Raw genomic sequence first — 27,808 nt, forward strand, 5'->3', positions numbered from 1 at the left:
AAGTCTATCTTTGTGAACATTTAAGTGATGCTGAGAAATGAATACCTAAAAGTAGAATTTCAAAGTGTGTGAAAATTTTATGTCCAGTTCATATTCAAATTTTGTCAATTATCCCAATAAGGTTTATTGTGACAATTCCCTCCCATCCCCCCCATGTAGATCAAATCAGGATTATTTATTCTGTAATAAAGAAACAATAGCTGAGTTTTTGTGTCTTTCATGATTCTTTCATCATATTTACATTTTTCAGTAGTGTAGCCAGTGGTTTGTAGAAGGTTCCTCAATTTGAGTTTGTCTGACTTTCCTCAAGGTTAGATTCAGGTGATGTATTTTTCTGTACAATGAAAACAAGTAAAACAACGGTGCATCCTTCTCAGTTTATCACATCAAAAAAACAAAAACAAAAACACAACCTCACAATATCAGTTTGTCCCATTAATAAAGATGTGAATTTTCATCATCTGCTTAAGGTAGTGTCTGCCAAGTTTTTCCATTGTCAGGTTGCCAGTTGTCCCATCGTAATTAATACCTTATTTGTGGGGAGATACTTTGAGATAGATACTTTGGCTATATAAAATATCCTATTCCTTATGAGAATTTCACCAAATCATTTTAGCTTCCTTTAATTCTTGCCTGAACCAATTAAAAGTAAGATGGTGGTAAGATGGTGATTTTTCTAACGCATTTCTTCTACATTCTTAGATGGCATTCTATCAACTTTTTACTCTTTCTGTTGTTGACTGCTTGCTTGGTTTTGACTGCACTGGGTCTTCATTGTTGCGCACAGGCTTTGTCTAGTTGTGGCAAGGGGGGCTACTCTCTAGTTGCGGTATGGGGGCTTCTCTTTGCCACGGCTTCTCTTGTTGGGGAGCACAAGCTCTAGGGGTACAGGCTCAGTAGCTGTGATGCACAGGCCAGTTGTTCAGTGGCATATGTAATCTTCCTGGACCAAGGATCAAACCCATGTCCCCTCCAGGTGGATTCTTAACCCCTGGACCACTGGGGAAGTCCCAAACTTTTGTTTTTTATTTTACCCTTTATGTTTATAAGAATAAAATAGAGTTCACCAAACACTGGTGGTCTCCTTGATGTGGAACTCTGTGCTCAGAGACATCATATGGGGCACAAAGACAAGACCATTTACTTTACTGGAGATACGAACATAATGGGAAGGAGAAGAAATCCAAGAGAGGGTAGTTTTTGCTGGAGCTTGTGGAGTGACCTTGGAAGAGAGGTGGGGTTTTAGCTGAGCTTGTGATTTGTGGTACATGTGGTCAAAGACAGGCATTACAGTTGGAGGGAACAGCAGTGGGCATTTGGGAAATGACAAAGAATCCCTATGGTTAGAGCCCAAGTTTCCTGGGAGATGAGACAGGGAGGAAAAGTGAAATTCCAGGCTGGGAAGATCAGCTGGGGTTGCCTCAAATCCCACACTGAAGAGTTTAAACTCCAGTTTACTCAGTGAGAGAAGCAATGAAACATATTTGAGGATGGCAGGGGTGGGGTGGGGTGGTGGTTACCTATGGATGATGCTTAGGGATACCTATGGATGATGCTAAGATTGTGTCTTACCCATGTTTGTATTTCCAAGGCCTACAACAGCGCTCAGCACATGAAGGATATTCAGTAACTGTTTTCAGGCACCAATGATATGCTGGATGATTTAGAATAGGATTGTGTGTGTGTTTGTTTCACTTGAGAGTCTGAGTCATGATGGGAGGATGGAGTAGGGGGTGGTGGGCCCTTAACTCTAAAAGCAGATCTCTACTGAATTGTTCATAGAAAATGTTTAAAATATCAAGCTCTGAGACCACCACCATGCTCCCTGTGACTTAAATTTTCAGTTCCCAGAAAGCATTGTTGGGGAATTACTTTTGAGCAACTTTAGGTGCCAGTAAAAAAAACAAGACTCTTAGATAATAAAAACATCCCTTGGAAAGTATTTCATCCTATATCATCTTTATATTTTGAAATTAAAAAACAAAAACAAAAAATGGGAATTCCCTGACAATCCAGTGTTTAAGACTCATGGCTTTCAATGTGGTGTCCCTGGGTTCAATCCCTGGTCCAGGAATTAAGATGCCACAAACTCCGAGGCACAACCAACCAAACAAAGCAAAACACAAAAATATCTCTTCAAAGATGCATATGAACTTTAAGAGACTACGCATTTTGTCAAAACACTGTAAATAACGTAGTTAATTTAATAAGGGGAAACAAAGCAAGAAAGTAAAATGAGATACCAAAAATGAGTGTAAATCGTTGTAGAAGTCTTACTGATCTCTTAGGAAGTGAATTAATTTGTATTTACATTTAAAACATCCCCAGGTTGTCCCTTTCCAACTTCAAATCTTGTAATCTCTCTTCAGCTTCTTTATTCTGCAGTGAGTCCTGAAAAATCTACTGGCTTGATTAAGAAAGTTTACATATTTCCCCAGCACAGGCTGTTGACAAGCTGTGGCAGTATTTGGTGGTTTCAAATGGAAATCATTTGCTCTTCACCTCCAGTTGCAATAAACACTTAATGGTATAGAGGTAATATTTAGGTATGTTTTTATTAAAAACATTTATTCTGGTTACAAATGGAATACATGGTAAGTGTGGAAAATCTAGAAAATATTCAAAAGTATAAAGCAATGTACAACTACCCGTCATTTCACCATCCAATGAGAGCCACCAAAACGCATCCATGTTTTGTATTTTCCTTTCATCTTTGGCTGTGTGTTTATAAAGACCTCTTAACTTTTTTTTTTACTTAACATATCATGAGTATTTTTCCATGTGACTAAATATCCTTTAATAATATGATTTTGGGTAGCAGAACAGTAGCCACTATATGGATATACTATTGAACTACTCTCCTATAGTTGGGCAACCTGAGGTCTTTCCAATGTGTAATATATTTCCTAGAGGGGGTATTATCTATTGTTTTAAATGTTGTTTACATTTTAGCCTTCTTCAACTTATTGTCCAGTTGTGCTCTTCAGAAGTTACACTAATTTACCTAACCGTCACCAGTGGATAGACGTGAAGGCATGAAGAGTCTGCACTGGTCTTAGCACCATCCTTTTACACATTTCATTCACAAATGAACCTCCAAAGGGGTATTTTCTTGAGCACGCATTACGAGTGCCTCACAGCCTAGGACCATGAGGGCTTTGTCATCACATGAACAGCAATTGGCTCAAAACAGCACTCATTGTGATGCTGGTGACGTGGCCTCCTTAATGTTCTAAGATTGTCTGGCGTAACTACTTCAGTTCAGGACTTTTCTCTTGACCTTTCCTATCATGTTTCAAGTCAGAATTCATATACTGTACAGTTTAAGCTACAGTATGCCTGGCCTGTAACTTGGTTCAAGGCGTTTACATTTGTCTGCTTATTATACTCACAAGGTGGAAAAAGCAATCCCAGTGCCCCCAAAAGGTAAAATATTGGTTTTTTTTTTCCTATTACTAGAGTTTGAAAAATAGGATAAATTATAGTACATTTAGGAATAAGTGCAATTGAGAGTTTTATGAAATATTTCAGGAAGAACACATTTAAATCCAAATTTAAATATAAAATTTAATTTCTTAAGAACTGGGAATGAGATAGTAAAAAAAATATAATATGAAGTGTTTTTCTTAAGACCACTCTAATTTATACAAAAAGAAATATATAATCATATTTAAATTACATATTGTTTCATCACAAAAGGAATGGACATCTTTTCTCATTTGTCTTAGTTTTTTGAGTAAAAACTGAATTTTGAATCTTCTAAATCTCATTTGAATCTTCTGTTTATTGTGTTCTTTTCTCAATGACATTTTTTTTTTATGTGTGGCTTCAAGCAGTTGCCATTAATGAAATGATTAAAAATGTGAAAATAGGACAATAGTTATGTCTTAGTTTCTACTGATACAGATTCTAATCCTAGGCGGACAGTCAATGATTATCAAGAAAAGTCACTTTAAATTGAATAATCCTACCCTGGAGGAGAATTTACTCCCTCATTAAAAAAAAAAAAAAAGATTTTTATTCATTGTCATGCTTTTTTGTATCATGCTCAGTATCACTCAGAAATTTTACTCATTTTACTGAAATGCAATATTCCATCAATAGTTTCCAAAGTGAATCAAGTGTCAAAAATAAGATCCTTTAATTTCAAGTTCTCCCTGAGGTTTTGGCCAAACAACTGAATACAGATATTTCTTTTGCCGTGTCTTCCTGTGAACCCTACCCTAGTGATAGTTTCATATTTCTTTCATCTCATCATTCAGAAGCTATTTATCAATTTTTTTTCCCCACTGCCTCCTTCAAATCTCCCCCTCCCCCACAGCTGACTGCCTGCTCAACCCCCACACATTCAGGCATATTTATTCCCGTAAAGATAGTGACACTTAGGGTTTATTCTAAGACTAAATCTGTGTTGCCCAGTGACTAAGGACTTAAGCATGCACACTGCTTCTATGCTTACCCTCCTACCTAACTTGACTACTCAACTTTTTCTCTTTCTTTCCCTCTAAATTCTCTGTTTTGGAACAGTTCAGTTAAACACCGCTGCCAGGCCACTAATTGATTTTTGAAACCTGACATTTGTTTTTTGTTTTCTCCTATCTTCCCTAATGGTACAGCACTACTAAGCAGGAAAGAATGCAAAGAACTAGAAAGTTCAAAGTAATTGAGGATCTGTCCATTCACACTGTCTGGCTTCACGCCAATGCAGAACCTGAAACATTTGAAAAATATTTATCGAGTTTTAACCCTTTTGGTTAAGTTGAAGAAGCAGGTTTGCTGCTAGATCATTTGTGTTCACAGCAACAGCAAGTAAGCTTGGTTGAACATGTCTTTTATACGTTCAGAACCGCATAGCAAATGTCTCTGAAAAGATTACTTTCCAATTTCCGTACTATTGTACAGTGCTAAGCTAGTTATTTTCTGTGAGCTTGCAGAGCTGGGTATTTCAGAGAAACCATTACTTAAAAGTGGCAGCCCTATTTCATGAATCCTTCTGTCAGAGATGAAATTTAAATAAATGCTACTGTGTTTGAGCAAAAAAGATTGTATTCAGCTTTTCTGCTATAAATATGTTTCGAGCCCAACCATAGCTAGGTTCATATCTATATTCATTAAGAAAATTGGAAATAAGAAAAAAAGTTTAAACGACTATAAATATATTGTATTAAAAGTTTATCAAATAGGCTTTTTTTTTTTTTTTTTGCATTGGAAACACTTTTGTAAATGCAGACATGTCAAAAATTGGTGTGAAATATAGAAACATTTCCAGTAAAATAACTGGATTTTATTGCAGTGAAAGCTTAGGTCGAAATAACAGGCCACTGACACTGTGGTGAAAAACAACAACAATAACAACAACAAAAGAGAGAGATAAAAGGAAAGGTCTAGATAGGCTTAAAAGCAAATTAAAATATAAATAGATGCCAATTTGTATTAAATGTAAGTTAGATTTAGGTTTAAAGTTAAAAAGAATATAAAAGTTCTATTAAGAGTTATCTATGTGACACGGATTTGATCATGTCAGTAGTATTAACCACTAAAAATCTTTCAAGGTTCAATTTTTTTTTTAAGTTATATTAAATCCCATAACAATTCTATAATCTGTTTCTAAATTATTTAATTACCTAATTGGATTCAGTATTAGAGAAAATCAGGGCAAGTTTTTTTTTTTTTTTTTTTTCCAGGGCAACTTTTTAAAGATGAAGGTGGATAGTGTGGGATTGTTTGCTTGGAAAAAATTTGCCAAAACACATTAAATAATCCTTTGGTAGCATGAAAATAGTCATCAACCATTCTCTGAAAACAGTGATCACAGCTATAAAAATGAATCTTTAATAAAAACAGAATGAAAAGGAGAAAACCTATTTTACAGCATAATTTTATGTTTTCTAATGATAAACACCTATAACACTTTATGTGTATGTTAATTTTTTAAATCCACACACTGAAAAGAGATCCACATCTTTTGATAAGATTCTCTCTGTGAGGAGAACATTTTCCTAAGAACACTTTTTTTTGTAAAAGCTGCTTTACCATGAAGTGATGTAGATGTAAAAATGTCAACATATGTACATATGTAGTAATATTCCAGGCATTTTTATTGCAGTGTAGTGTTATGGCTTCCCAATAAGCCAGATAAAAATCATGTATAAGAACATTAAGGATTAAGGAAAGTGGTTTCCTTAGGTGATTGCTGGCAAAATTCACCTTCCCACTATAACACAGTAAATGGACAGTGAAATATTTTCGCTCTTACTTTCGGATAAGTTTGGATTCCCAGTTTTCAGAGCTGCTGCGTGTCTAACGTTTGTGACTTTCTTTGGTTGTCTTTTCGTAGGAGTAGGTGTCACGGTGTAAGGTAAATGTGCTACGTTTCTGTTTTGCAAACATTAAACTCCACTTTTTGAACACACAGTGGTAGCAAAAATAAGTCAAAGATGTAATGTCTATTTAAATACATTTCATCTAGTCGTTGGTGCTTAAATTAGACTGCATGTTTTGGCTAGAATCAACAGTGTAAATATTAAAAACTTGAAAATTCATGTGCCCCATCTCCCTCCTCTCCATACCCAGATACGAGGGGTATACGAGGTTGAAATGTGTGTGAAAACTTCTCCTACCCATTTAAATACTGCAAGGGAAAAAAAAACAAGCTTTTATGTAAGGACTTAAAAAAAAAAAAATACCTGCCATTAAACCTTTTATTCAGGACATTCCAAATTTGCTTTGCTGAAGGGATTTATTCACTGCTAAAGATACACAGAGACAAGGGCTGTTTTTAAATGTTTATCACATCGCCCCTAGTTTTGCGCTAAAGAAAACTACATTTTGTATATTTAAAAATACACGCTTATTAAACAAAACTCTCCAAAACCTTAGCGCCCCCACCTAGCTGCCTTCTAGGTTTCAACTTGCGAGTTTCAGGTCCTTGCACAACACCTAAGGCGTGCAAAACTCTTTTTCTCGCTAATCCTGGCAGAGAACAGAACGAAGAGATCTCCCTCCACGTCTCCACCCGAATTCCCTCTCTTCCCCAGATTCCACTCGCTTCTCTTTTTCCCTCCGCCCCCGTCTCCGCCAGCCCAATCTGTCAGAGAGGTTGTGTACAAACTGCGCGGCCGCCCTGCGCGCGAAGCTCGTGGCCCGAAAGGGGTGCGGTCCGCCTGGCGGAGGCGGGGCTCTGGCCGAGCTTCTCTCTTTTCATAGGCCAGCCGCTCAGGCCCGGCCAGCTTCGGGGCACCGCGATTCGTCGGAGCGCTGCCAGTCTGGCCGACTGGCCCCGCCTCCCTGGAGTTGGGTAAAATAGAGGCGGGCGTCAAGTGTCAGTAGTCGCGGGGCAGGTACGCGCGCTAGCAGCTCGCTCGCGGAGACAGGCAGTGGCGGGAGCGGACTCCGGGGAGCTGGGGAACGCGGTGGGGCGGGGCGGGAGAAAGTGGTCGCCGGGTGGACATCGGCGTTTACGCGTGGCGGAGCGGAAGAGTTTGGGTTTTCGTGCGCGCCTTTGAAAACCGCGCCTGCTTGTGAGCTGAGGGGTCCGTCCAGAGCCAAGCTCGCCGACCCGAGCAGCGTGGGCGACGTGGGAAGCGCGCTCGACTCGCGCCCCGCGCCCGGAACCGCCCCCAACCCCCACCCCCGAGTGCCCATGGCTACGCGGGTGCTGACCATGAGCGCCCGCCTGGGACCCGTGCCCCAGCCGCCGGCCCCTCAGGACGAGCCCGTGTTCGCGCAGCTCAAGCCCGTGCTGGGCGCCGCGAACCCGGCCCGCGACGCGGCGCTCTTCCCCGGCGACGAGCTGAAGCACCCGCACCACCACCCGCAGGCGCAGCCCGCGCCGCCACAGCCGGCGCCGCCGCCCGCCGCAGGCCCGCGGCTGCCCGCCGAGGAGCTGGTCCAGGTAGGAAGAGCCGCTCCCCTCCCTCCGCCTCCCTCCCGGGCCTCGGGCGTGTCCCGCCGCTGCGGCGCGCGGGCGACAGGGGCCGCTCCAGGCTGGGGCGCGCGTCGGGGCGCACCGCGGCCCAGGGCTGGGGGGCAGCCCCGCCCTGCCCTCCTGGCCTGGTGGGGGCACCCGAAGGAGTGAGTCTATGGGGAGTCTGCCCTGGCAGCTCTTTCCGGGAAAGGTTAAGGAGGGAACTGGTGCTCACGCGCACCTTAGTTGTTTTTCTGCCATTTGGGGGATGAAAGCTCGTTCCTTACGCCGGTCCTCGGTTCCGTGTGTCCCCTAAATCCGCCTCCTCCCGCTGCCCTGGCCTTGGAGGTCACCCGCTGTCCCGACCCACGGCGTCCCGGGTTCAGTGGGAACGCAAATCGGGGTGGGAGGGGGTGCTGGAGGGAGGCCCCTCGGGGTGCTAGTTTTATATCGCTTGGTGCAACCTGCTTTAGACGCGATCGTAGGGCTCCTTTGGGAAACGGGAGTTAGAAAAGCTAAGGTGGTGTTGGAGCGCTTATTTTTTCTTAGAAAAGAAAGAAAAAAAGAAGGACCGGGAGGTGTTGTTTTCTTCATCTGCGCGTAAATTTCCTCCCGGAGCCGCGTTGAAAGCTGGCAGTTGGCTTTTACACTTGCCCGGCAGCCGAATTAGAGCAACCGCCTGTTTCTTTCGCCCACGCAGGGAGTCATATAGCCCAGAAAAAACTTCCCGGGACTTTTAGCCTGTCCCAGGGAAAAAAAAAAAAATTGGAAACATACCCACATGCAAACAGCTGGAAGAGCTAAAATCAGAAACCACTAACCACCATGGGAGCAAAGCGCACGAAAGGGTTTAGTTCGGTTTATTTCAAGACGCTTCATTTAATAGCCCCTTGGTATACTGTGTATTTGCTATACCCAACTCCTGCTCCGGGGGTCTGCGAATGCCACCGTGCTGTGCAGAGGCAGTGGAATTTGTCAGAGATGTGACTCACAAGACCAGCGCGTTTTTATTTTTAAATCGTATCTTTGCGGGAAACCCGAGTCTATATCCACACGAAATGATCTCGGGGTCTGATAGCTGAAATTAAGTAGTAGCAAAAAAAAAAAAAGACTGTTATTCACTTGTTAAAATGCCACGGTTAATAGTTCTGTGAGCATCTAGTTGGGGGTGTTGCTTCGTATGTGTGTGTTTCTGTTGAAATCTCCTTTCAGTGCTAAAAATTTTAGAAGTTTGTGTTGTATATACCAGGAAAGATGATAGCTGCAAAAGACTGAGGGAGACCAGTTACAAGCTGGACTGTGTCCTAAAGAGGAAAAATCACCCTTTTAAAACCATGTGGGCATTTGTCAGTTTGCTGCTTAGAAGACACAGGAGGATAAGGGATGACTGAGCTTTTTACAGAGTGAGGGGGAATGTAGCCTTGGCCCACTGAGGACACGATAAATGTTTGGCTGATGACTGTGCTGGCTACTAGCAGCCTCTCTCCACCCACGGCCCCTTAGCACCACTCTACCAAAGGAATGGTTTTCCCCTAGGTAATTAAAGATCTGTTTTAGATAGGGATATGAATAGGAACATTTCATTATCTTATTAACCAATTACAGAATCTGCTGATTAAAATCAACATTTAGATCAAACTGGTGGAGAAGTTGGTTTGTTCTCTCAGTGGATACTGTGTTTTGCTCAAAACATTGTATTTAGGTTTCCATTGAACTGTAAACTGGAAAAGGCACTTAAATAGACAAAGAATATGTTTTATATTAGCTATTTCAGCAATATCTACCCAGGCAAAAAAAAGAGAAAATTTTGCAATATTAACCTTAACCATAAAGGTTTACTGAGGGTTTTTTTTTCCTTTTCAACCACTGGATTTACCTATATGACATGAATAAGAGATAATTTGGCCTTATTACAATACTGTATTTTCAGTTGTAATGGAGCAGAGAATCCTGCTTGTATATGAGTGATGATAAAGTATACTTTATTATTGCATCAGAAAGGAACATTTTTTTCTCTTTGCTTCCTTTTTCTTCTTGATTTGTCTCTTTCACTTTTTGTCTCGGGCTGACTGGTGGCGATTTTTCCAAACACTTGTTATAAACAGTTTCGTAAGGTTTTTGGTGAACCATTTGTTACACAGTTGACAAATAAACCTGATATGTTTATATAAGGCACACTTAGAGGAGTTTGCCTTGGTACTTTTCATAGAGATTGTTGGGGGAATTTTTAGTAAGCACAGTTTGTTCTTCCCGGGATGATGAATTGGGTGGATTATACATGTTTCTATCTCTTCTTTTTTAGACAAGATGTGAAATGGAGAAGTACCTGACACCTCAGCTTCCTCCAGTTTCTATAATACCAGAACATAAAAAGTATAGACGAGACAGTGCCTCAGTCGTAGACCAGTTCTTCACTGACAGTGAAGGGTTACCCTACAGTATCAACATGAACGTCTTCCTCCCTGACATCACTCACCTGAGAACTGGCCTCTACAAATCCCAGAGACCGTGCGTAACACACATCAAGACAGAACCTGTTACCATTTTCAGCCACCAGAGTGAGACGACCGCCCCTCCTCCGGCCCCAACCCAGGCCCTCCCCGAGTTCACCAGCATATTCAGCTCCCACCAGACCGCAGCTCCAGAGGTGAACAATATTTTCATCAAACAAGAACTTCCTACACCAGACCTTCATCTCTCTGTCCCTCCCCAGCAGGGCCATCTGTATCAGCTCCTGAATACACCGGATCTAGATATGCCCAGTTCTACCAACCAGACAGCAGTGATGGACACTCTTAACGTTTCAATGTCAGCCGCCATGGCAGGCCTTAACACCCACACCTCCGCCGTCCCGCCGACCGCCATGAAGCAATTCCAGAGCATGCCCCCTTGCACATACACCATGCCAAGTCAGTTTCTTCCCCAGCAGGCCACTTACTTTCCCCCATCACCACCAAGCTCAGAGCCTGGAAGTCCAGACAGACAAGCAGAGATGCTTCAGAATTTAACCCCACCTCCATCCTATGCTGCTACCATTGCTTCTAAACTGGCAATTCATAATCCAAATTTACCTGCCACCCTGCCAGTTACTTCGCAAAACATCCAGCCTGTCAGATACAACAGAAGGAGTAACCCCGATTTGGAGAAACGACGCATACACTACTGCGATTACCCGGGTATGTGATCCTACCTGGTTAAAGAATCAGTGTGTGTGTTTAGTGTGTTCGTGTGTGCCATTTTCCACCTCTCATTCCAACTTTACGTGGGAGAGTAGTGGTTGACAGTTAAAAAAATTCACCTACTCCGCTCTTGTCGCATCCCAGTCTCCAGGGCCTTACCCAAGTAACCGTTTAGTTACTTTGTACTTATTTGATGTATTAAAAAAAAAACCAGTTTGGAATATTATGGGGCCAAAAAAAGGTACTGAACTCTTTTCTTTTTAATGTTAAATACATGAGAGTCTTGCTCACTTACTTTGTTTACTGTGGCAATGTAAATTGGACTTCTTAATTCTAAATTAAGTACCCTGGAAAGGGATTGCTTAAGTAACACAGGGGAAAAGAAGGGGTGGTAATGAAGAGTGGGTTGGTACAAGACAAGACCATCTACAGAATAGATTTCAAGGTTGGTTCTGATAGCATGTGAGCATATGCTCTTTCTTGAATGAGGTATGTGGCCCAAAATATAAATTGATGACGGTGATGAATATATCTACAAGTTGCTGGCATAAGCTAGTTTATGATTAATACAGGGTATAATTTATTGACTCTGGTACATGATATGACATGACATAACTAAATGAAAAAACAAGAAATGTGGGAGTACAGAAAATTGCAGTCATCTTGGATAATGGTTTAACATTGTCAGCTCTAGAGCCATTAACATTTTTTAAATCACCGAGGTATGTGTTACTAGTATAAAGCACCTACTGGTATAAACATAGATTTCCCATTTGTAGTTTGGCTTGATTGTCTGCTTTCTTTCTTGCTAAAGTGAAACATAAAGCAAATCACTTTATACCTTTAATCAGGTAATAGGGGAGTATGCTTAAAAACATCTCTTAAAACTGAAGCTTCAAATATCTCCTTGCATGAGAGATTTCATCTTTAAAGCCCGATTTTAAACACTGAATCATCAGATGTAAAGATTTCAAAAGGATCTCCAGAATGACACGCTGTTCTTCTTCTCCTTTATTTCAGGCTGCACAAAAGTTTATACAAAGTCTTCTCATTTAAAAGCTCACCTGAGGACTCATACTGGTATGTAATTTTCTTGTTAATTCTGTGAGTTGTGTAAATAGTATAAGTGGTATTCATCCTTTTAAAAGCCAGCACGTGTTTGATCTCTTCTTTCTTCTGTCAACTTTTATTTTTTAATGGCTTACCTTTTTCAGCACTGCCTTGGCTCAAAATTCAGTTCGATGAAAAAGTTTGGTTCCAGGAAGGCTGATGTTCCCTCATTAAGGCCTTGCCCTGTCACCTCACATAGAATTAATTGCTCCCAAACATAAACAACGATGTTTACTAATGGATTTTAAAACTTTAATGGCACTGCTATTCCTATCTTGAAGGAAAAAAATGTAACTCATTTTCTCCCTCCGTAACAAATCAGCTGGCTTCTATAAAACTACATCAAACACTAAAGCCTTTTCCATTTAGCAGGTAAAGTGTAATTGCTTAATAAATTATCTTAATTTCACCTTGAGCCTAAAATATCTGTGTTTAGCATGTTTTCCCTGCTGGTAAAAGGTGGGCTGGAAATTGAAAAATACTAAAATCAGGCAAAACTAGGGTCGTGGTTTAAAAGCTATTTTACATTCTACGCCAGTCCATATTGTACATGGGAGAGACTTTATTCCAGCTAATATCTCATCCGTGTTTAAAATATTTAGCCACTATAATTTTATAAAAACTTTTGTCAGATCTATACACTCATTTTAAAATGCTTTTTAATTTCAAAACTTTATATCAGAACTTATTTGAGGATGAAATTAGGTGGTGGCAAGCTGTAAAAATCTCCAAATAACCCAAAGTATTTTTAAAACTATGGGTGGTTACCATTAGTGATTTTCTTAAAAGGATAGGCCTAAAGGAAAGAACCTATACAAAGTGATTGTGTTTTTTTTCCTCTCCGTAAATGCAGCTTTAACCTAAAGTTCAGAGAATAAGTTTGCTAATAAAAGCAATGACCTAGCAAAATGTTTTATTCCATCATTGCTATGGAAACCAAAGTATTCAACAGTTCCTTTGAATGGGCTGCTGGATTAGTGTGAGGACTTGAATCTCCCCAGGCTAGATGTTACTATGGAAATTGAGTTTTGATAAATGAAGTAGTTATCTCTAACTGCTGCATTAAAAAGTAAAAGCCTTTGAACAAAGGTCAGTGCTGAGATAGAGCTCAAATAGGAACATGGCTGCAGACATTTCATATGCGCATTGGGAAGTATTGCTTGATATTCCAGTGATAAACGCTACTTAAAATCTAAATAGTGTTGGCGACAATGGTAGATTCCAGGGCTTTCTGAGAAATTGCTTTTAAAGAAAAGACATCTGTATTTATCAGTGAAACCAGTGGGTTGTTTCAACCTGAAGTTTTTAGGTAGAGACAAAAAGGCTATCTCTGAATCCCAAAGTAGAAGTTATATTTATACTTAAATATACATTAAGCATGTAAACTCAATCTGAAGTTTTCAGCATACAAATGACAAAACCATGAAAACAGTCTCTATAGAAATACTAAACAATGCTTTTATAGAATATATGTTATATATTTAGGAAGAAACATTGAAAATGGGTTTTTACCTGAATTATGATTGAGGAGAGGAAATAACTTCAGAACTTTTGAGCTCTTGTCCTTTCTCTTTGAAAGTCCTTGAAATGGGAGATAGGAAGGAGGAAACAATGTTTCTCCTGAGGTTAAAGTCTCCTAATAAAGGAGGAGCGTGATTCCATATATTGATGCAATCAACTGCTTATTGCCGGGATGTAGTCAGGGCATATCTAAATGGCCTTGCAACCCCTGGCAGGGTTTAGTGCTCTGAATGCTTATACCTGGGCTTCTGGAACTTGACCTGCTGGCAGGGAAATTTAATAGTGGGTTGTCTTAACGACGCTCATACTAAAAAAGATAAAAACCAACTAAAAAGATGTAGGCCTAGTTTGAATCCCATGCATTGACTTTTTCACCTGATCATAAATGTGTGTCCATTGACATCTGATGAGTGAGACCCCGTAATCCAGTTTAATAAAGTTTTGTTTGATAGCCTTTCAGATGCCTCGAGGAGGGTTTGTGGCAGACTTGTTCATCTGGCTAAACCCGTTCTTGGGTAATCATAGAGCATTGAGGTTGTTTTCTCCTCATTTTTAGTTTCTACACAATGCCTTTGAAAATTACCCGTGTGCTCTCATTGCATCCTCCCCACCCTGTTGTTTTTTAATGAATGTATCTGAAGCTAGCGAAGTGTTTTTTTTTTTCCTCCTTCCTTTAAAGGCCCAGGTATTTCTAAATAACTTCTCTCATGTAATTAGCTTTTTTTGTTAGAGGACTTTAAAAATATATATGGGAATGTTGATATTGTATTTTTGATATAAAAACTTTTTAATGATTGCCACTATAGGCAGAATGTGCAGGACCCTAGGACTTCTTTAGAAAATAATTGTAATTGCTTTAAAATGTCAAGTTACCTTATGTTTTTAAAATGTTTTAAGCAATTAAAGCAACCTACACCTGAGTTCTGTTTAATTGCTTATTCTGGATTTTAGATGGCAAATGCTTCTTGACTTGTAAACTGAACGTTAAGGACATAGTCTTTCTGAAACAGGATGGTTTTTTAAAAAAATTCAAGATGAAAGAGTAGAAAATAGCAGTTAGAAGTCTTATAGCATTCAAGTTTTTCTAAGTTTATACATTTTGATTTCTTTATTCAGAAAGAATATACAAAAATAATACAAAGCTCTATATGGTTAGACAAAATACCTGAAATTGATGTTGCCTCTATTCTAGGGAAAAAATTGTAAAGACCATGCTGTGTCTTTTATATATATGTGATTGCATACTTACTGGCCTATAGGGATATCCTTATTACCTGTGTGGAAGTGTTTTTGTATTACTTCTAGCATATATATATATTTATATGCCGTGCCTCTGATTAGAAATAAGTATGGCTACTTAGGCAACAGTGTCAAGAAGTGTATATTTCCAAATAAAAATATTTGTCCTTTTAACAGCATTTTAAAAAGAAATTGAAAACATTTGTCACCCAATCCTTGTTTCTTGGTATGCCATGAGTTGAAATGTGGCTTTTACATTGAGTGTGGAAATTTCTTTGAAAATTGTGTTTACACTTTAGTAAAAAGTACTTACTTTCTAAAGAAAGAGTTCTGAAAAAGCAAACAGTGCACTCTGAATACAGATGTTTGAAATCTGAGCAGTTTTAGTCACATGTGTGGCTGTGCACTTAACCCTGGAGTATATGGTAAAGCAGTTGGGAAAAGAGGGGATGGTAAGGTTTTGTGATCATCTGTCAGCTCTCTGGAGCAGGGCCGAAGGTGAGCAGTTGTTCATAGTCTGAGCGGCACACATTGGGCGGCAGGGTCAGTAGCCCTTGGATCCAGACTCTGCCCAGGTTGCTATATGGGGACTGCATGATCCCAGAATGACTGCCACCGATTGACAAGAGAAGGACAATTGGAAGCACCCCTCCCCCCCAAAAAATGGAAACATACAAATAACGTAACAACATGAAGTGGACCGTGGGTGAAGCACTGTCCTGTTAAAATCTTACAGCTGTATTTGGGATTCCTTGTTTAAGAAAGAATTTCACAGTAAGCCTTGGAAAGATTTCTAGCCCAAGACTACTTGTAAAGGGGCTAAATTCCCACCTGCCGTCTCACTTCCTGGGTAGAACACTTTTCTAATGACATTTATATTAATGTGTGTACTTCAAAATACATAATCTCTGCTAGAGATTTATTGCTCAGTTGATTTTAGTTTCATTTTGTATACTTAAAAATCCCTAGGTATAAATTCCTATTTAGTTCCTTGCTCTACACTTACTATCCATTGAATGTCTTAGGTATAGATTTTTGTTTTAAAATACTGCCCATGTTGATAATAAAGGTATTTTTATTTGCAGCACTTCCCCACAAATAGAAAACATTCAAAATGTTCTGAACATGAATTATTCCTTTTTTTTTGTGGAACTGTGGGAAGTGGTAAAACATTTTAAAAAATATAGAAAGGAATTCATTTCCTTAAAAAATGATTTTAGCGTTAAAATCAGAATAAGATTTTAGATACATGTGTGCACACATATATGTCTCCATATATATGTATATAGCCTTAGTGGAGATCATGCAGTTTGGATCTAGAGATCATTGTTGGTAGAGGTGAAAAAATTTTGCAGGATGAAATTAGTACTCACTAATTTTTTTGAGTTTATATTTGAAAACTGCAGGAAAAAGTATCCAATTTAGCCTGTTATGTGTTACCAGTTAGACATTCTTAAGTTACTTTGTTTGCAGCTTTGAAATTTATTTTTCTATATTGACAAGTTCAAGATAACATTTAAAAAAAAAAAAACAGTGGCTCTAAGAGTCACTGGTTTAGATGCCTGGAAAGGTATTTATGAGCATAGAAGCTTAGAAACAATTTCTTTTTAATGACTCATGGGAAAGGTTTAACTTTGCTTCTGGGACTTGATCTTTCATCTGAAAAACATTTACATTTACATAGGAAATTGATTAAACATTGTTTTGAGATGATAAAGCATGTGGAAGGTTAAGAAGTATAATTTGATTAAGCAAACGTTTTTGACTTTTTCGAGAATCCAAAGAGAATCTCTTCCCTTTTCTTTTTATAGATTAGTGGGAGAAGATAGTTGTAAATGGACTAAATAGAATAGCAGAAGTTGAGATAGAAACAATTAGCTGTGAAGATAGAGGAGCGTAATGTTTTTAAAAGTAAAATATTTTAATCACCAAAAGTTTTTACTTTGGCAGATATTTTTAGTTTTAAAGAATGTAGTAGCTGTTTACTTGATGACCTACATCTTTTCAGGTGAAAGATTAGAAACAAAGTAATGTCCTAGTTTAGCAAGTATCTCTGTAGCAGCATTCCTATTCTGTCAGCCTGTATTATTTATATCCAAGAATCTCTTACAACTCTGATTAAGGTGAGTTGCTGTTTTAGAAGTGCCCCATAGGTAACTTTCATTAAAAAACATCCAGGCAGAAGAATATACCTGTGACTACTGTATAAATGCACACCTTTTAGAGCTGGAAAGAATCTCCATCCAGGTCAAGATGACCAGGTTAAGTGCAAATTTAAGGAAAGGATAATCAGGACTCATTCAGTACTAGAAAAATGAAAATATAGAATTTTTCTATTTTGGTTAAAAAAGGGTAAAATATTTCACCGAGACTTTACTGTTTAAAAATTCTACTTTGGGTTCTTGTTACAAGAAAGTGAATCTGAATGTCATTTTTGTCAGGAGAATCAGGAACTGGTATTTCATTAACACTATCAATGATAAGAGGATGTTTTTGTCCAGAAGCCTTGAGGCTCAGATGGTAAAGAATCTGCCTGCAATGCAGGAGACCCTGGTTGGATCCCTGGGTTGAGAAGATCCCCTGGAGAAGGGAGTGGCTACCCGCTCCAGTATTCTGGCCTGGAGAATTTCATGGACAGAGGAGGCTGGCGGACTCCAGTCCAGGGGGTCGCAAAGAGTCAGACACAGAGTGACCCCTGTTCTGTGTCTGTCTTTGACCAGCACGAGGAGCTCCACAGTTCCTTGGTTTCCCTCAAATCCAGTCCAATTCTGGAAAAGAAAACTCATTTATGTAGAGTTGATTTACCCTTGTATAACTTCAGGATGGATAATAAACTGATCCAGAGCATGTCCTACTGAAGAGGCTAAAAGTACGGTTCTTTGTTTAGTCAGATAACACTCAGTGGTCCTCGGCAGAAGGAACCAGGGAAAACCCTGCCGCAGGTGAGGACGTGGAAAAAACAAAGACACAGTATGGTAGCCTTCAGATGCTTTCCCGTCTTTTCCCTTCCCGCCTTTTCATGAATGAAAATTCCCAAGTTGGTCAGCCTCAGGACACTGGTTAACCAAAGGTGCATAGGGAGGTATGGCAATAGAAGGCAGTCTCTGTGTTTGAGGAACTTTCATGGCTAGTAAAGAGGCAGAATACAGCCTTCATTCAGCAGTATCTGTGCCAGTACAGATCAATCATTTAGATCAAATTTAAGTGATGATGGAAATACAGAGAAGTGGAATGATTTCTCTTGGATTCTTTATAGGTTTTTTGGAAGGAATCAGGTGAGTCACGTTTTAAAGATAAGCACAGAAGAAAGAAGGGAATTTCTTAATACAGCCTTTTAATTAGTTTCCTTAAAGTGAGCAGATTATTGACAGGGATACTCGATCAAGTAAACATTAGGTAAAGTGAAGTGAAAGTCACTCAGTCATGTCTGGCTCTTTGCGACCCCATGGACACTAGCCTGCCAGGCTCCTCTGTCCATGAAATTCTCCAGGCGAGAATACTAGAGTGGGTTGCCATTCCCTTCTCCAGGGGATCTTCCCAACCCAGGGATCAAATCCAGATCTCCCGCATTACAGGTGGGTTCTTTACCATCTCAGCTACCAGGGAAGCCCAGGATGTACATTAGGTACATTTTGCGAATACTTCTTTGAAATGAAATGCCTGCCCTTCTGTTGCCAAGTATAGGAGGTGTACTGCAGTGACCTTTAGTAAAAAATTTTAATATAAAATTACTGATGAAGATATATAAAAATATGAATTAATGAGTTCAAATCACCTTACTTTGTGCTTTTAAAGATATCTAATATTTCCCTATGAGTTTCTTTAATCTTGGGATTAATGCTTCTCTTTTTTAAAAACCTTTTATTAGAATGTATACTGTTTTAGACGGAGAAGGCAATGGCAACCCACTCCAGTACTCTTGCCTGGAAAATCCCATGGATGGAGGAGCCTGGTAGGCTATAGTCCACGGGGTTGCGAAGAGTTGGACAAGACTGAGCGACTTCACTTTCACTTTTCACTTTCATGCATTGGAGAAGGAAATGGCAACCCACTCCAGTGTTCTTGCCTAGAGAATCCCAGGGACGGGGGATCCTGGTGGGCTGCTGTCTATGGGGTCGCACAGAGTTGGACACGACTGAAGCGACTTAGCAGCAGCAGCATACTGTTTTAGAATCTAAATTCCTTAAGTCTCTAGTGATGGGAAAAGATCTGATGATTACTGAATTGCATGAAAATATTTTCCTCCTGAAATAAGAGCTCATTTTGCACATCAAGGACTCAAATTCTAAGGATTAAGCTTAAGGGGGGCTTCCCTGGTGGCTCAGATGGTAAAGAATCTGCCTGCAATGCAGGAGACCCAGGTTCCATCCCTGGGTTGGGAAGATCCCCTGGAGAAGGGAATGGCAACCCACTCCAGTATCTTGCCTGGAGAATTCCATGAACGAGGAGCCATGGGGTCACGAAAGAGTCAGACACGACTGAGTGACTAACACACTATTGACTATTGAAATAATTTATTCCACTTTAACAGTCAGAATAGAATATGGATGTTAAGCTATTTGAGGCCAGAGACCAAGCCTTATTCTTTGCATTTTGCAAGTCACCTGATACAGGTTATGATTGTTAGTACATATTACTCTCCTTTACTAAATGTTGACTTTAATTCTGATTTTTGACCTCTATCAAATATAATTGATTGGATTTAGTTTTAGCATCAGGAAGGAAACCAGATATAAAATTTGTTGTAACAAAAAGGTTACCTAAAATAAATAAGATAAATATTTCCATCTATGATACTTTTCTTTTGTTAGAAGAATCTATGCAGAACATTCTAGGAAAAGGCCTTAGTGTGAATCTATTGAACATGTTCAGCCAAGCAGAGAAACTTCCCATTCTAGTGTGGTAGATTTATAAGTCATTTTTCAGTCTATTCAACAGAAAAAAAAATAGCTGATTTTTAAGTTCATCACTAAAGACTTTTCAGATACTTAGCAAACACGTTCTGCTAACTCATTGATGTTCCTTTCAGTTCAGTTGCTCAGTCATATCCAACTCTTTGCGATCCCATGGACTGCACCATGCCAGACTTCCCTGTTCATCACCAACTCTGAGTCTACTCAAACTCATGCCCATTGAGTTGGTGATGCCATTCAACCATCTCATCCTCTGTAGTCCCCTTCTCTTTTGCTTAGGGTTCCTTTAGCCTAGGGCAAAGGAGAGCCATCATTAGGTGACATTTGGAGATTGTCAGTCCCAGCACAGGACAACTCAGAACTCTACACGTCCTGAAAGTTGGGTGTCCTTGGGGGCTGGCTCAGCCAGGCTGTGTCCTATGCTTCAGACAGTCTGGGATTTAAGGCCTGCTTTGAGTCCATTAGGCTAGTTGTTAACTGACCTGGACAAAAGGCTTTAGAATCTTTATGTAGAGGTAAACAATATCTGTGCATTCCTTACATCATTCACACAGAGCCTGTATCAGTGTTTGCTAATGGAGGATATAACTGGAACATTGAGGAAAAGTGGCAGGCCAGGCTTCTCTTATCATGACCTACTTGTTCTGCTTCTAACTCTTGGAGTTGTTGTTGAGGATAAATGAAATATGAGTACCTGAGTCTCGGAGTATGCACTCAGTGTCTGTCTACCTGCTCCCTCCTCCTCCTGGTAATGGTTTTGCATAACATTGACTCCATCAGTATGGACAACATGTATATTTAACCATCCTTTTAAAATAAAAGGATTAAGGATTTGTAGTAAAAGAGTCCTGGTAATTTTATATGAGAAAGTATATACTTTATTTGAGATAAAGCTGAAGCTTGTCTTTTGTGCTGTACATATTTGTCACTTTTTTTTCTTCTTGCCTTTGGAAAGTTTCACATTAACAACAGCATGAGAACTTAAAAATACAGTTGATGTTGAAAGAGCTTAACTAAATATTTTAAATTGGTGGTATTGGAAGGAGATTCTGTAAAAATCCAATTAAACTTTTGAAAGCTCTATCCTGTTGAAATAACTTAAAGGAAGTTAGTTTGGTTTCCCAGAAGTACTATGCATAGTGTTTCTGGCTGAGGAAGAAAGACCTGAATCTGCTATTTATTTGGCCAGAAATTGGGTACCAGCTTCCTCTACAGTGTTTTACTTGAGCGGTGTTGACACTTGAACAGATCCTGTACAAACTGCCCCAAGTGGGGAACAGTTGTCCTCACTTCTGTGGTAAAGCTCCGGCCCCATGACTAACATCCAGAAACTGGTATTCTTGGCTGAATACTCTATAGATACGTATAAATTGAGAGCAAAACCCCAACTGTTTTAGAAACTTTCATGGCTACCGTTTTTCAACCAATCAGTAAAGTAAACTTTTAAAAATACTGATGCAGTTTATTGCTTCCTAGCCAATAAAAATAGTGAACAAAAAGAGTCTAGTGTCCCTTGTTTCTTAAGTAAACTTTGAAAATTCAGTTTTCTTGCCATTTAATTATTCAATTCAAAAGACTAGAATGACTCCTTTTTAAATCGGGGCACTTTAGGAATTTTTTTTCCCTTGCCTCAGACATCAGAAATAACTTTCTCTTCGCGTTAAATGACAGTGAAGTATTTAGCCAACCTGTTTGTTTTGGTGATTTATTTTTCACAGGGAACAAGAACAAACACTTGTGTGCAAAAAAACTTTTTCTGTTTGATTTACACTGACAAGAATGATAGCTGCATTTACTACTGGCCTTAAGACATTTCTGTGTATTAAATATATGTGAATATAAGCAAAAGAAAAGTGGTTTATTTCTGGTTACTTAAAAGGTTTAAGTGTATTAGCTTAAATTCTTTGAATTTACTCTATAAGAGGGGGAAAAAAAAAACACTTAAGGAAGTTGAGGTGGGCATTTTAAAAATGGAGCAATAGGAACCTGAAAGGGAATTAAAAACATAAAAAGTGTTTGTGTGTTGGTTTGGAGCCAGAGGAGAGGGAGAAGGGCAGGGTGGCTCAGAGACACTCACTCCAGGAGTTGAAAGAGAAACCCCCTGGGGAATGACTGGTACAGAATTCAGAGGGCTGCTCTGGCCCTTCTGTCTTTGTCCTTGTGGGGTTTTGTTGTGGAGTCATATTATGAATTATGCGACCCTTTATGGAGTCACAGTGGTTATCAGGACAGCAAAAATACGTTAACCACAAACTGTGGAAATCTCGGTTGATGTGGACAATGTCTTTTAAAATTTGGCCTCAGCTGAATAATCTTACAACTTCCTGAATATGATCCTGTTAAATCAGGCAGAGAAAGGTAGTTGAATTTCACTGTGGTACTAAGTAACCAGTGTTCAAAGCAACGCGGGCTTTTCTCCAGCAGAGGAAAGCATTTTGAAGAATTTAGCAGTTTGGCTATTCAGAGTTTTCAAATGCTATATAAAACTCAGTGGTTATACAGAGTGGAGTCAGGAAGAGACAGATAAATACCGTATTCTAACGCGTAGATATGGAATCTAGAAAAATGGTCCTAAAGAATTTATTTACAGGGCAACAATGGAGAAACAGACATAGAGAATAGACTTAGGACATGGGGAGAGGGGAGGAGAGGGGGAGATGTATGAAAAGAGTAACACGGACACTTACACTACCATATGTAAAATAGATAGCCAGTGGGTATTTACTGTCGGGCTCAGGAAAAAACTGAGGCTCTGTTGTCAGCCTGGGGGTGGGGGATGGGGAGGGAGATGGGAGGGAGGTTCAAAGGGGAGGGGATGTACGTATACCTATGGCTGATTCAAGTTGAGGTTTGACAGAAAACAGCAAAATTCTGTAAAGCAGTTATCCTTCAATTAAAAAAAAACTCAGCAGCAAGCCAGCAGTACTTTAAGATGCAAATTTACCTCACAAATTCTCATCTTAAATTCATAGAAAATTATAACCAAGGTAAGCATCAATAGAGGGAGGAACTACTAGTGATTGCCTAGTGAGAGATTCTTTGGTCTGGGGGTTTATTTAGAGGAATACACGATCTTAAATAGGATTAATTAATTCTAAAACTGGGAATTAAGGCTGCCTTATAAATAGTATGTGCTTTTTTCGTGGCTGAGATGGTAAAGAATCTTCTTGCAGTGCAGCAGACCTGGGTTGGGAAGATTCCCTGGAGAAGGGATAAGTCATATTTTTTTTTAAGGTGACATTAATTTTGTTTGTATATCAAAAATATACAATGATGTGGGGCAATTGCATGAAGTCAAGCTGCTCTGTGGTGAGGAACAGCAAAGGCCTTTGACAAACCTGGGAGTTTCTTTGCATGTCATTGTGGGCAGAATCCTTTTGGGCTGTCAATATTGAGTAGTTTTGAAAGGTTACTAGCAAACCTTAGATGACATTAAGAAGAATACAGATTGCAGAGGGGTGGGGAAGTGGCTCAGATAGAGGGGTAGGGTGGTGGCTCAGGTGTTAATTCACTATTTAAGTGAAGAGAGATAGGAAGATTGAATTGAAGCTTTTATGTATTACATATATAAGTTCCATGAGTTCAGGCATTTTTGTTTTATCCTAAGTATTCAGGATAGTCCCTGGCATATAGTATGCATTTGACAAATCATTGATGGAATGAATTTTGATAGCCTTTCTGGTTCAGTGCATTGCAAAGGGAAATTAAATGTGCATGACACCACAGTTAAGTTATTGGTACCAGACTTCCTGATCTGGTTGAGAAATTGTTAAATATCAAACGCATAAAGTTTTAACACCATTCAGCTTTAATCTTTATCTAGTTGTTTTGCCTTGGTCTGAAAAATGGGAAGATGTGAATATATGCGTACTGGAGTGAATTTCAAAGAGCTAGTCCTTTTTGGAAAGCCATGTGTTAAGTGAACTGGCTTATGTGCTGGCGTTTCACAGTGGCTAATGTAGAAACTTTTAGGACCACTTTGTTGCAGGAAAGGGTCGCAGTTGTGGTCCATTAAGTGGTGATGTGAGCAGCTCCTTGAATTTCTTCCTCCCTTGGCCACCTTAGAGCCATTAGTCCTGCACTGATTCAGTTGGGGTTGGTTGGTATAGAAATTATATTGGCACCGTAGTAATAAAGGAGCTCAAGCTCATCTAGTCATCTCATGGATTTACATGTGCAGGAGCAGCTCAGTGCTCATAAAAATATGAGCTGATTCATCCTGCACATTTATTTTTAAAAATTGTTTAAAGAAAATTTTTAGACAATTTTAAAAAATTGAAGTACAGTTGATTTGCAGTATTTTGTTTTAGCAAATGTTTTAGGTGTTCAGCAAAGTGATTCACTTATACGTGATCTACTCTTTCTCAGCTTCTTGTCCCATGTAGGTTATTGCAGAATATTGAGTACAGTTGCCTGTGCTATAGGGCAGATCCTTGTTTGTTACCTATTTTATATATAGTTTCGTGTATGGGTTAAACCCAAACTCCTAATTTAGCGCCTCCCCCTCCCCCGTAAAATTTCCATTTTCCGTTCTTCCAACAGTACACAGAGTACTTAATTAAGGACTATTCTGCCAAACAGTGACTCTCTGCGCTAGATGCCCTGAGCAGTTTCTAGTTCATCAGGAATCCACACACCTTTCCTCCCTAGAGCCTGAGTTTGAAAGAAACCCCTCTGCAGACAACACTCCCTGCCTTGTCCAGGGTTGCCAGCGCCCGCTCACCTTGCCTCCTTGGTCTGTTGCGCAGGTGAGAAGCCGTACAAATGCACCTGGGAAGGCTGCGACTGGAGGTTCGCGCGCTCCGACGAGCTGACCCGCCACTACCGCAAGCACACGGGGGCCAAGCCCTTCCAGTGCGGCGTGTGCAACCGCAGCTTCTCGCGCTCCGACCACCTCGCGCTGCACATGAAGAGGCACCAGAACTGAGCTGCCCGCGCCGCCCGCCCCACGCAGCCCACTCGGCAGAAGTTTAAAGTACACGATTGATTCTATATATATATAAAAGAGAACGAAAACACAAAACTGGAAATGTATATTTTGTATATTTGAGAAAACAGGGAATACATTGTGTTAATACCAAAGTATTTGGTCCTTGTCCGAATCTGGAATGCTTGCTATATGCTGGCTTGACCCAGGCAGATGCCCTCATCTCACAGACAGGCAGCCCCATCTCAGCGCGGGCTGGGCGTGCAAGGGTGTGTTTGCAGTGTTCTTTCCCAAAGCACCACCATTTAATGTGACAGTGTTTAGCAAACAAGTCCGTTGGGCACAAGAAGACAGCTGGATTGTGTGTCAAGATTTTGCTTGACATCAGAGGAGTTTTTTTTCAATACAAGATAATTCTCTAGAGGTACGCAGCATACCTGGCAATTCACAAATAGCCATTGAACAAATGTGTTGTTTTGTTTTGTTTTTTATATGAGTTGCCTATATTTGCTATTCAAAATTTTGTAAATATGCAAATCAGCTTTATAGTTTATTACACGTTTTCTAAGATTCTTTTGGGGAAAAAAATCATAAATAATTCTTTTGAAAATAACCATGAATACATTTACAGTTAGAACTTGTGGTTCTAACTCTTAACCTCTTAAAACCTTACCAAATTCATTTCTGTGGTAGGTAGAAATAAATCACTCAAATGAACTTCAAAAGCAGATTTCATGCACTGATTAAAATCGGATTGTTTATTTTAAATACAAGCTACATTTTATATGAATTGTGAAGAGCTTAAAGATAGAATATTCAAAAGTTAAAACATCTTACAATAAGCTAAACAGTATCATTTTTGAAAAGAAGGACAATATGTAGTTTTCACTTGGGAATGTTGAATTTATGATACAGTTTTCATATACGGAAACGTTGAATTAATGATGCAGTTTTCATATACTGAGATGTTTGCTTGTGCAGTACAATTGGTTAAATGCCAATTTATGTGGACTTTGCATGTAATATACAGTGAGACACAGTAATTTTACCTAAATTACAGTGCAGTTTAGTTAATCTATTGTTAACACTGACTCAGTGTCTGCCTTTAATTATAAATGACATGTTGAAAACTTAAGGAAGTAAGTGCTACATATATGCAATATAAAATAGTAATGTGACACTGATGCTGTTAACCAAAGGGCAGAATAAGCAAAATGCCAAAAGGGGTCTTAATTGAAATGAAAATTTAATTTTGTTTTTAAAATATTGTTTATCTTTATTTATTTTGTGGTAATATAGTAAATTTTTTTAGAAAATTTTCATAACTTGATAAATTATAGTTTTGTTTGTTAGAAGTTTCTCTTAAAAACGTGTACATAGATGACAAATGGTGTAAATATTTTGTAAGAGGCTTCAAAATGTTTATACGTGGAAACATACTTACAGGAAAAGCATAAATTGGTTGCTGTTTTGCTTCTTTTTCCCTCTTATTTTTGTATTGTGGTCATTTCCTATGCAAATAATGGAGCAAACAGCTGTATAGTTGTAGAATTTTTTGAGAGAATGAAATGTTTATATATATAAACGACAATTTTTTTTTTGAAAATAAAAAGTGCCTAAAAGATTCATGTTGTGCCTTCTTCCCCTCCCATAGCAAAAACAGTGAGCAAATTCCTCTCTCGGAACTATTTAAAAGGGTCTGTTTAATGCAGACAGTTAATAAAAAAGTAATTCCCACTTTGAACCAGCATCTACCTTTGTTTAACATGGAAGAGAGGAATTTGTTTTTACAATATCAAAAGTATAAAGGGGAGCATGCTTCATGAATGTTGATTTCCTTTTCCCTATTCTGGTCAGTACACAGATACATTACTGATTTTATGTTTTCAAGATCATTACTTGTAGACACTGGAGGTAACTTGAATATCCTAGTTTAAAAAAATTTTTTTTGGTCGTGCCTCTTGGCTTGTGGAAGCTTAGTTGCCTGACCAGGGATTGAACCCAGGACCCAGCAGTTGAAGAGCTGAGTTCTAACCACCGAACTGTTAGAGAATTACTTGTATATCCTAGTTGTATTGTCAGAGGTAAAACAAGGATAGGGTTTTTAACTTTTTTTTTCCTTTTTGAAAGAACAAAGTCGATTTTAACCACTAGTAACAATATACCTGGGAGCCTACACCTTGGCTTCTAGTGCCACCTCCAGTGAAAAGAACTGGGGCTTCTTGGAGACAAGGCTGATTCTAGACATACAAAATAAGCCTGATGTATCTTATAACATCAGACTGTAAGCAATCATAATTCCCACAGTGATGCAGGAATGTCAGAGCAACAGTATAAAACATGATTGACTTGTATACTAGTTTATACCCGTGAGTCCATGCTAATATAATTGAAAAATGATTGAAAAAATCAGAAAGAGATCTGCAGAAGATCTCCAGTTTTTGTTGATCCAGTCTCCGGTAGAATTTAACTCCCTACTCTTTTAAGTTCAGGCTGCATAAAGTGACTTTGTTCCAAAGAGTATGATACGGCCAAGAGGGAAGAGAGGGTCACTTTACAGTTACAAAAACCTGCCAGACACTGAGCTGGTGATCAAGGTCCTTGTCAACAGATAAGTCATGTTCTCATAGTATATACCCTTGGTTTGATGTGATGAAAATGGGACTTTGCCTCTGTGGTCTTCCTCTTAAAACACGTGAGAAAGACATTGGACATCCCAATAGAGGGACATTCTGCAAATTATCCAACCAGTAGTCAAAACTTAAGGTCTTGAAAACAGGAAAACTGAGAAGCTGTCACAGCCGAGAGAAACCTAAATGAAACAAAAACAAAATGGTGGGATTCTGGAACAGAGAAAGGACATGGGGGAAAACTGAGGCAATTTGAATAAAGTATGAAATAGAGGAAGCTAAGAGTGGGGTATATAGGAATTCTGTATTATCTTTGCAATAAGTCAAACTTCTAGAATAAAGTTTCGAGCAGAAGTTAGAGTGAAAGTTTAGGATAAAGTTTG

The 27,808-nt window shown here is 39.2% G+C and overlaps 1 protein-coding gene across 1 annotated transcript; it reads left to right on the plus strand.

Moving 5' to 3' along the window:
- The first annotated feature begins 7,310 nt into the window (after window positions 1-7,310).
- On the plus strand, window positions 7,311-26,421 carry KLF5 (KLF transcription factor 5). The gene is made up of 4 exons (XM_061133452.1): window positions 7,311-7,894; window positions 10,209-11,082; window positions 12,106-12,165; window positions 24,617-26,421. The coding sequence occupies exons 1-4, from the start codon at window positions 7,643-7,645 to the stop codon at window positions 24,793-24,795; spliced, it is 1,365 nt and encodes a 454-aa protein (XP_060989435.1). The 5' UTR covers window positions 7,311-7,642; the 3' UTR covers window positions 24,796-26,421.
- Window positions 26,422-27,808: the final 1,387 nt, after the last annotated feature.

The sequence above is a fragment of the Dama dama genome, chromosome 30 (genome assembly GCF_033118175.1).
Source record: "Dama dama isolate Ldn47 chromosome 30, ASM3311817v1, whole genome shotgun sequence".
Taxonomy (NCBI): domain Eukaryota; kingdom Metazoa; phylum Chordata; class Mammalia; order Artiodactyla; family Cervidae; genus Dama; species Dama dama.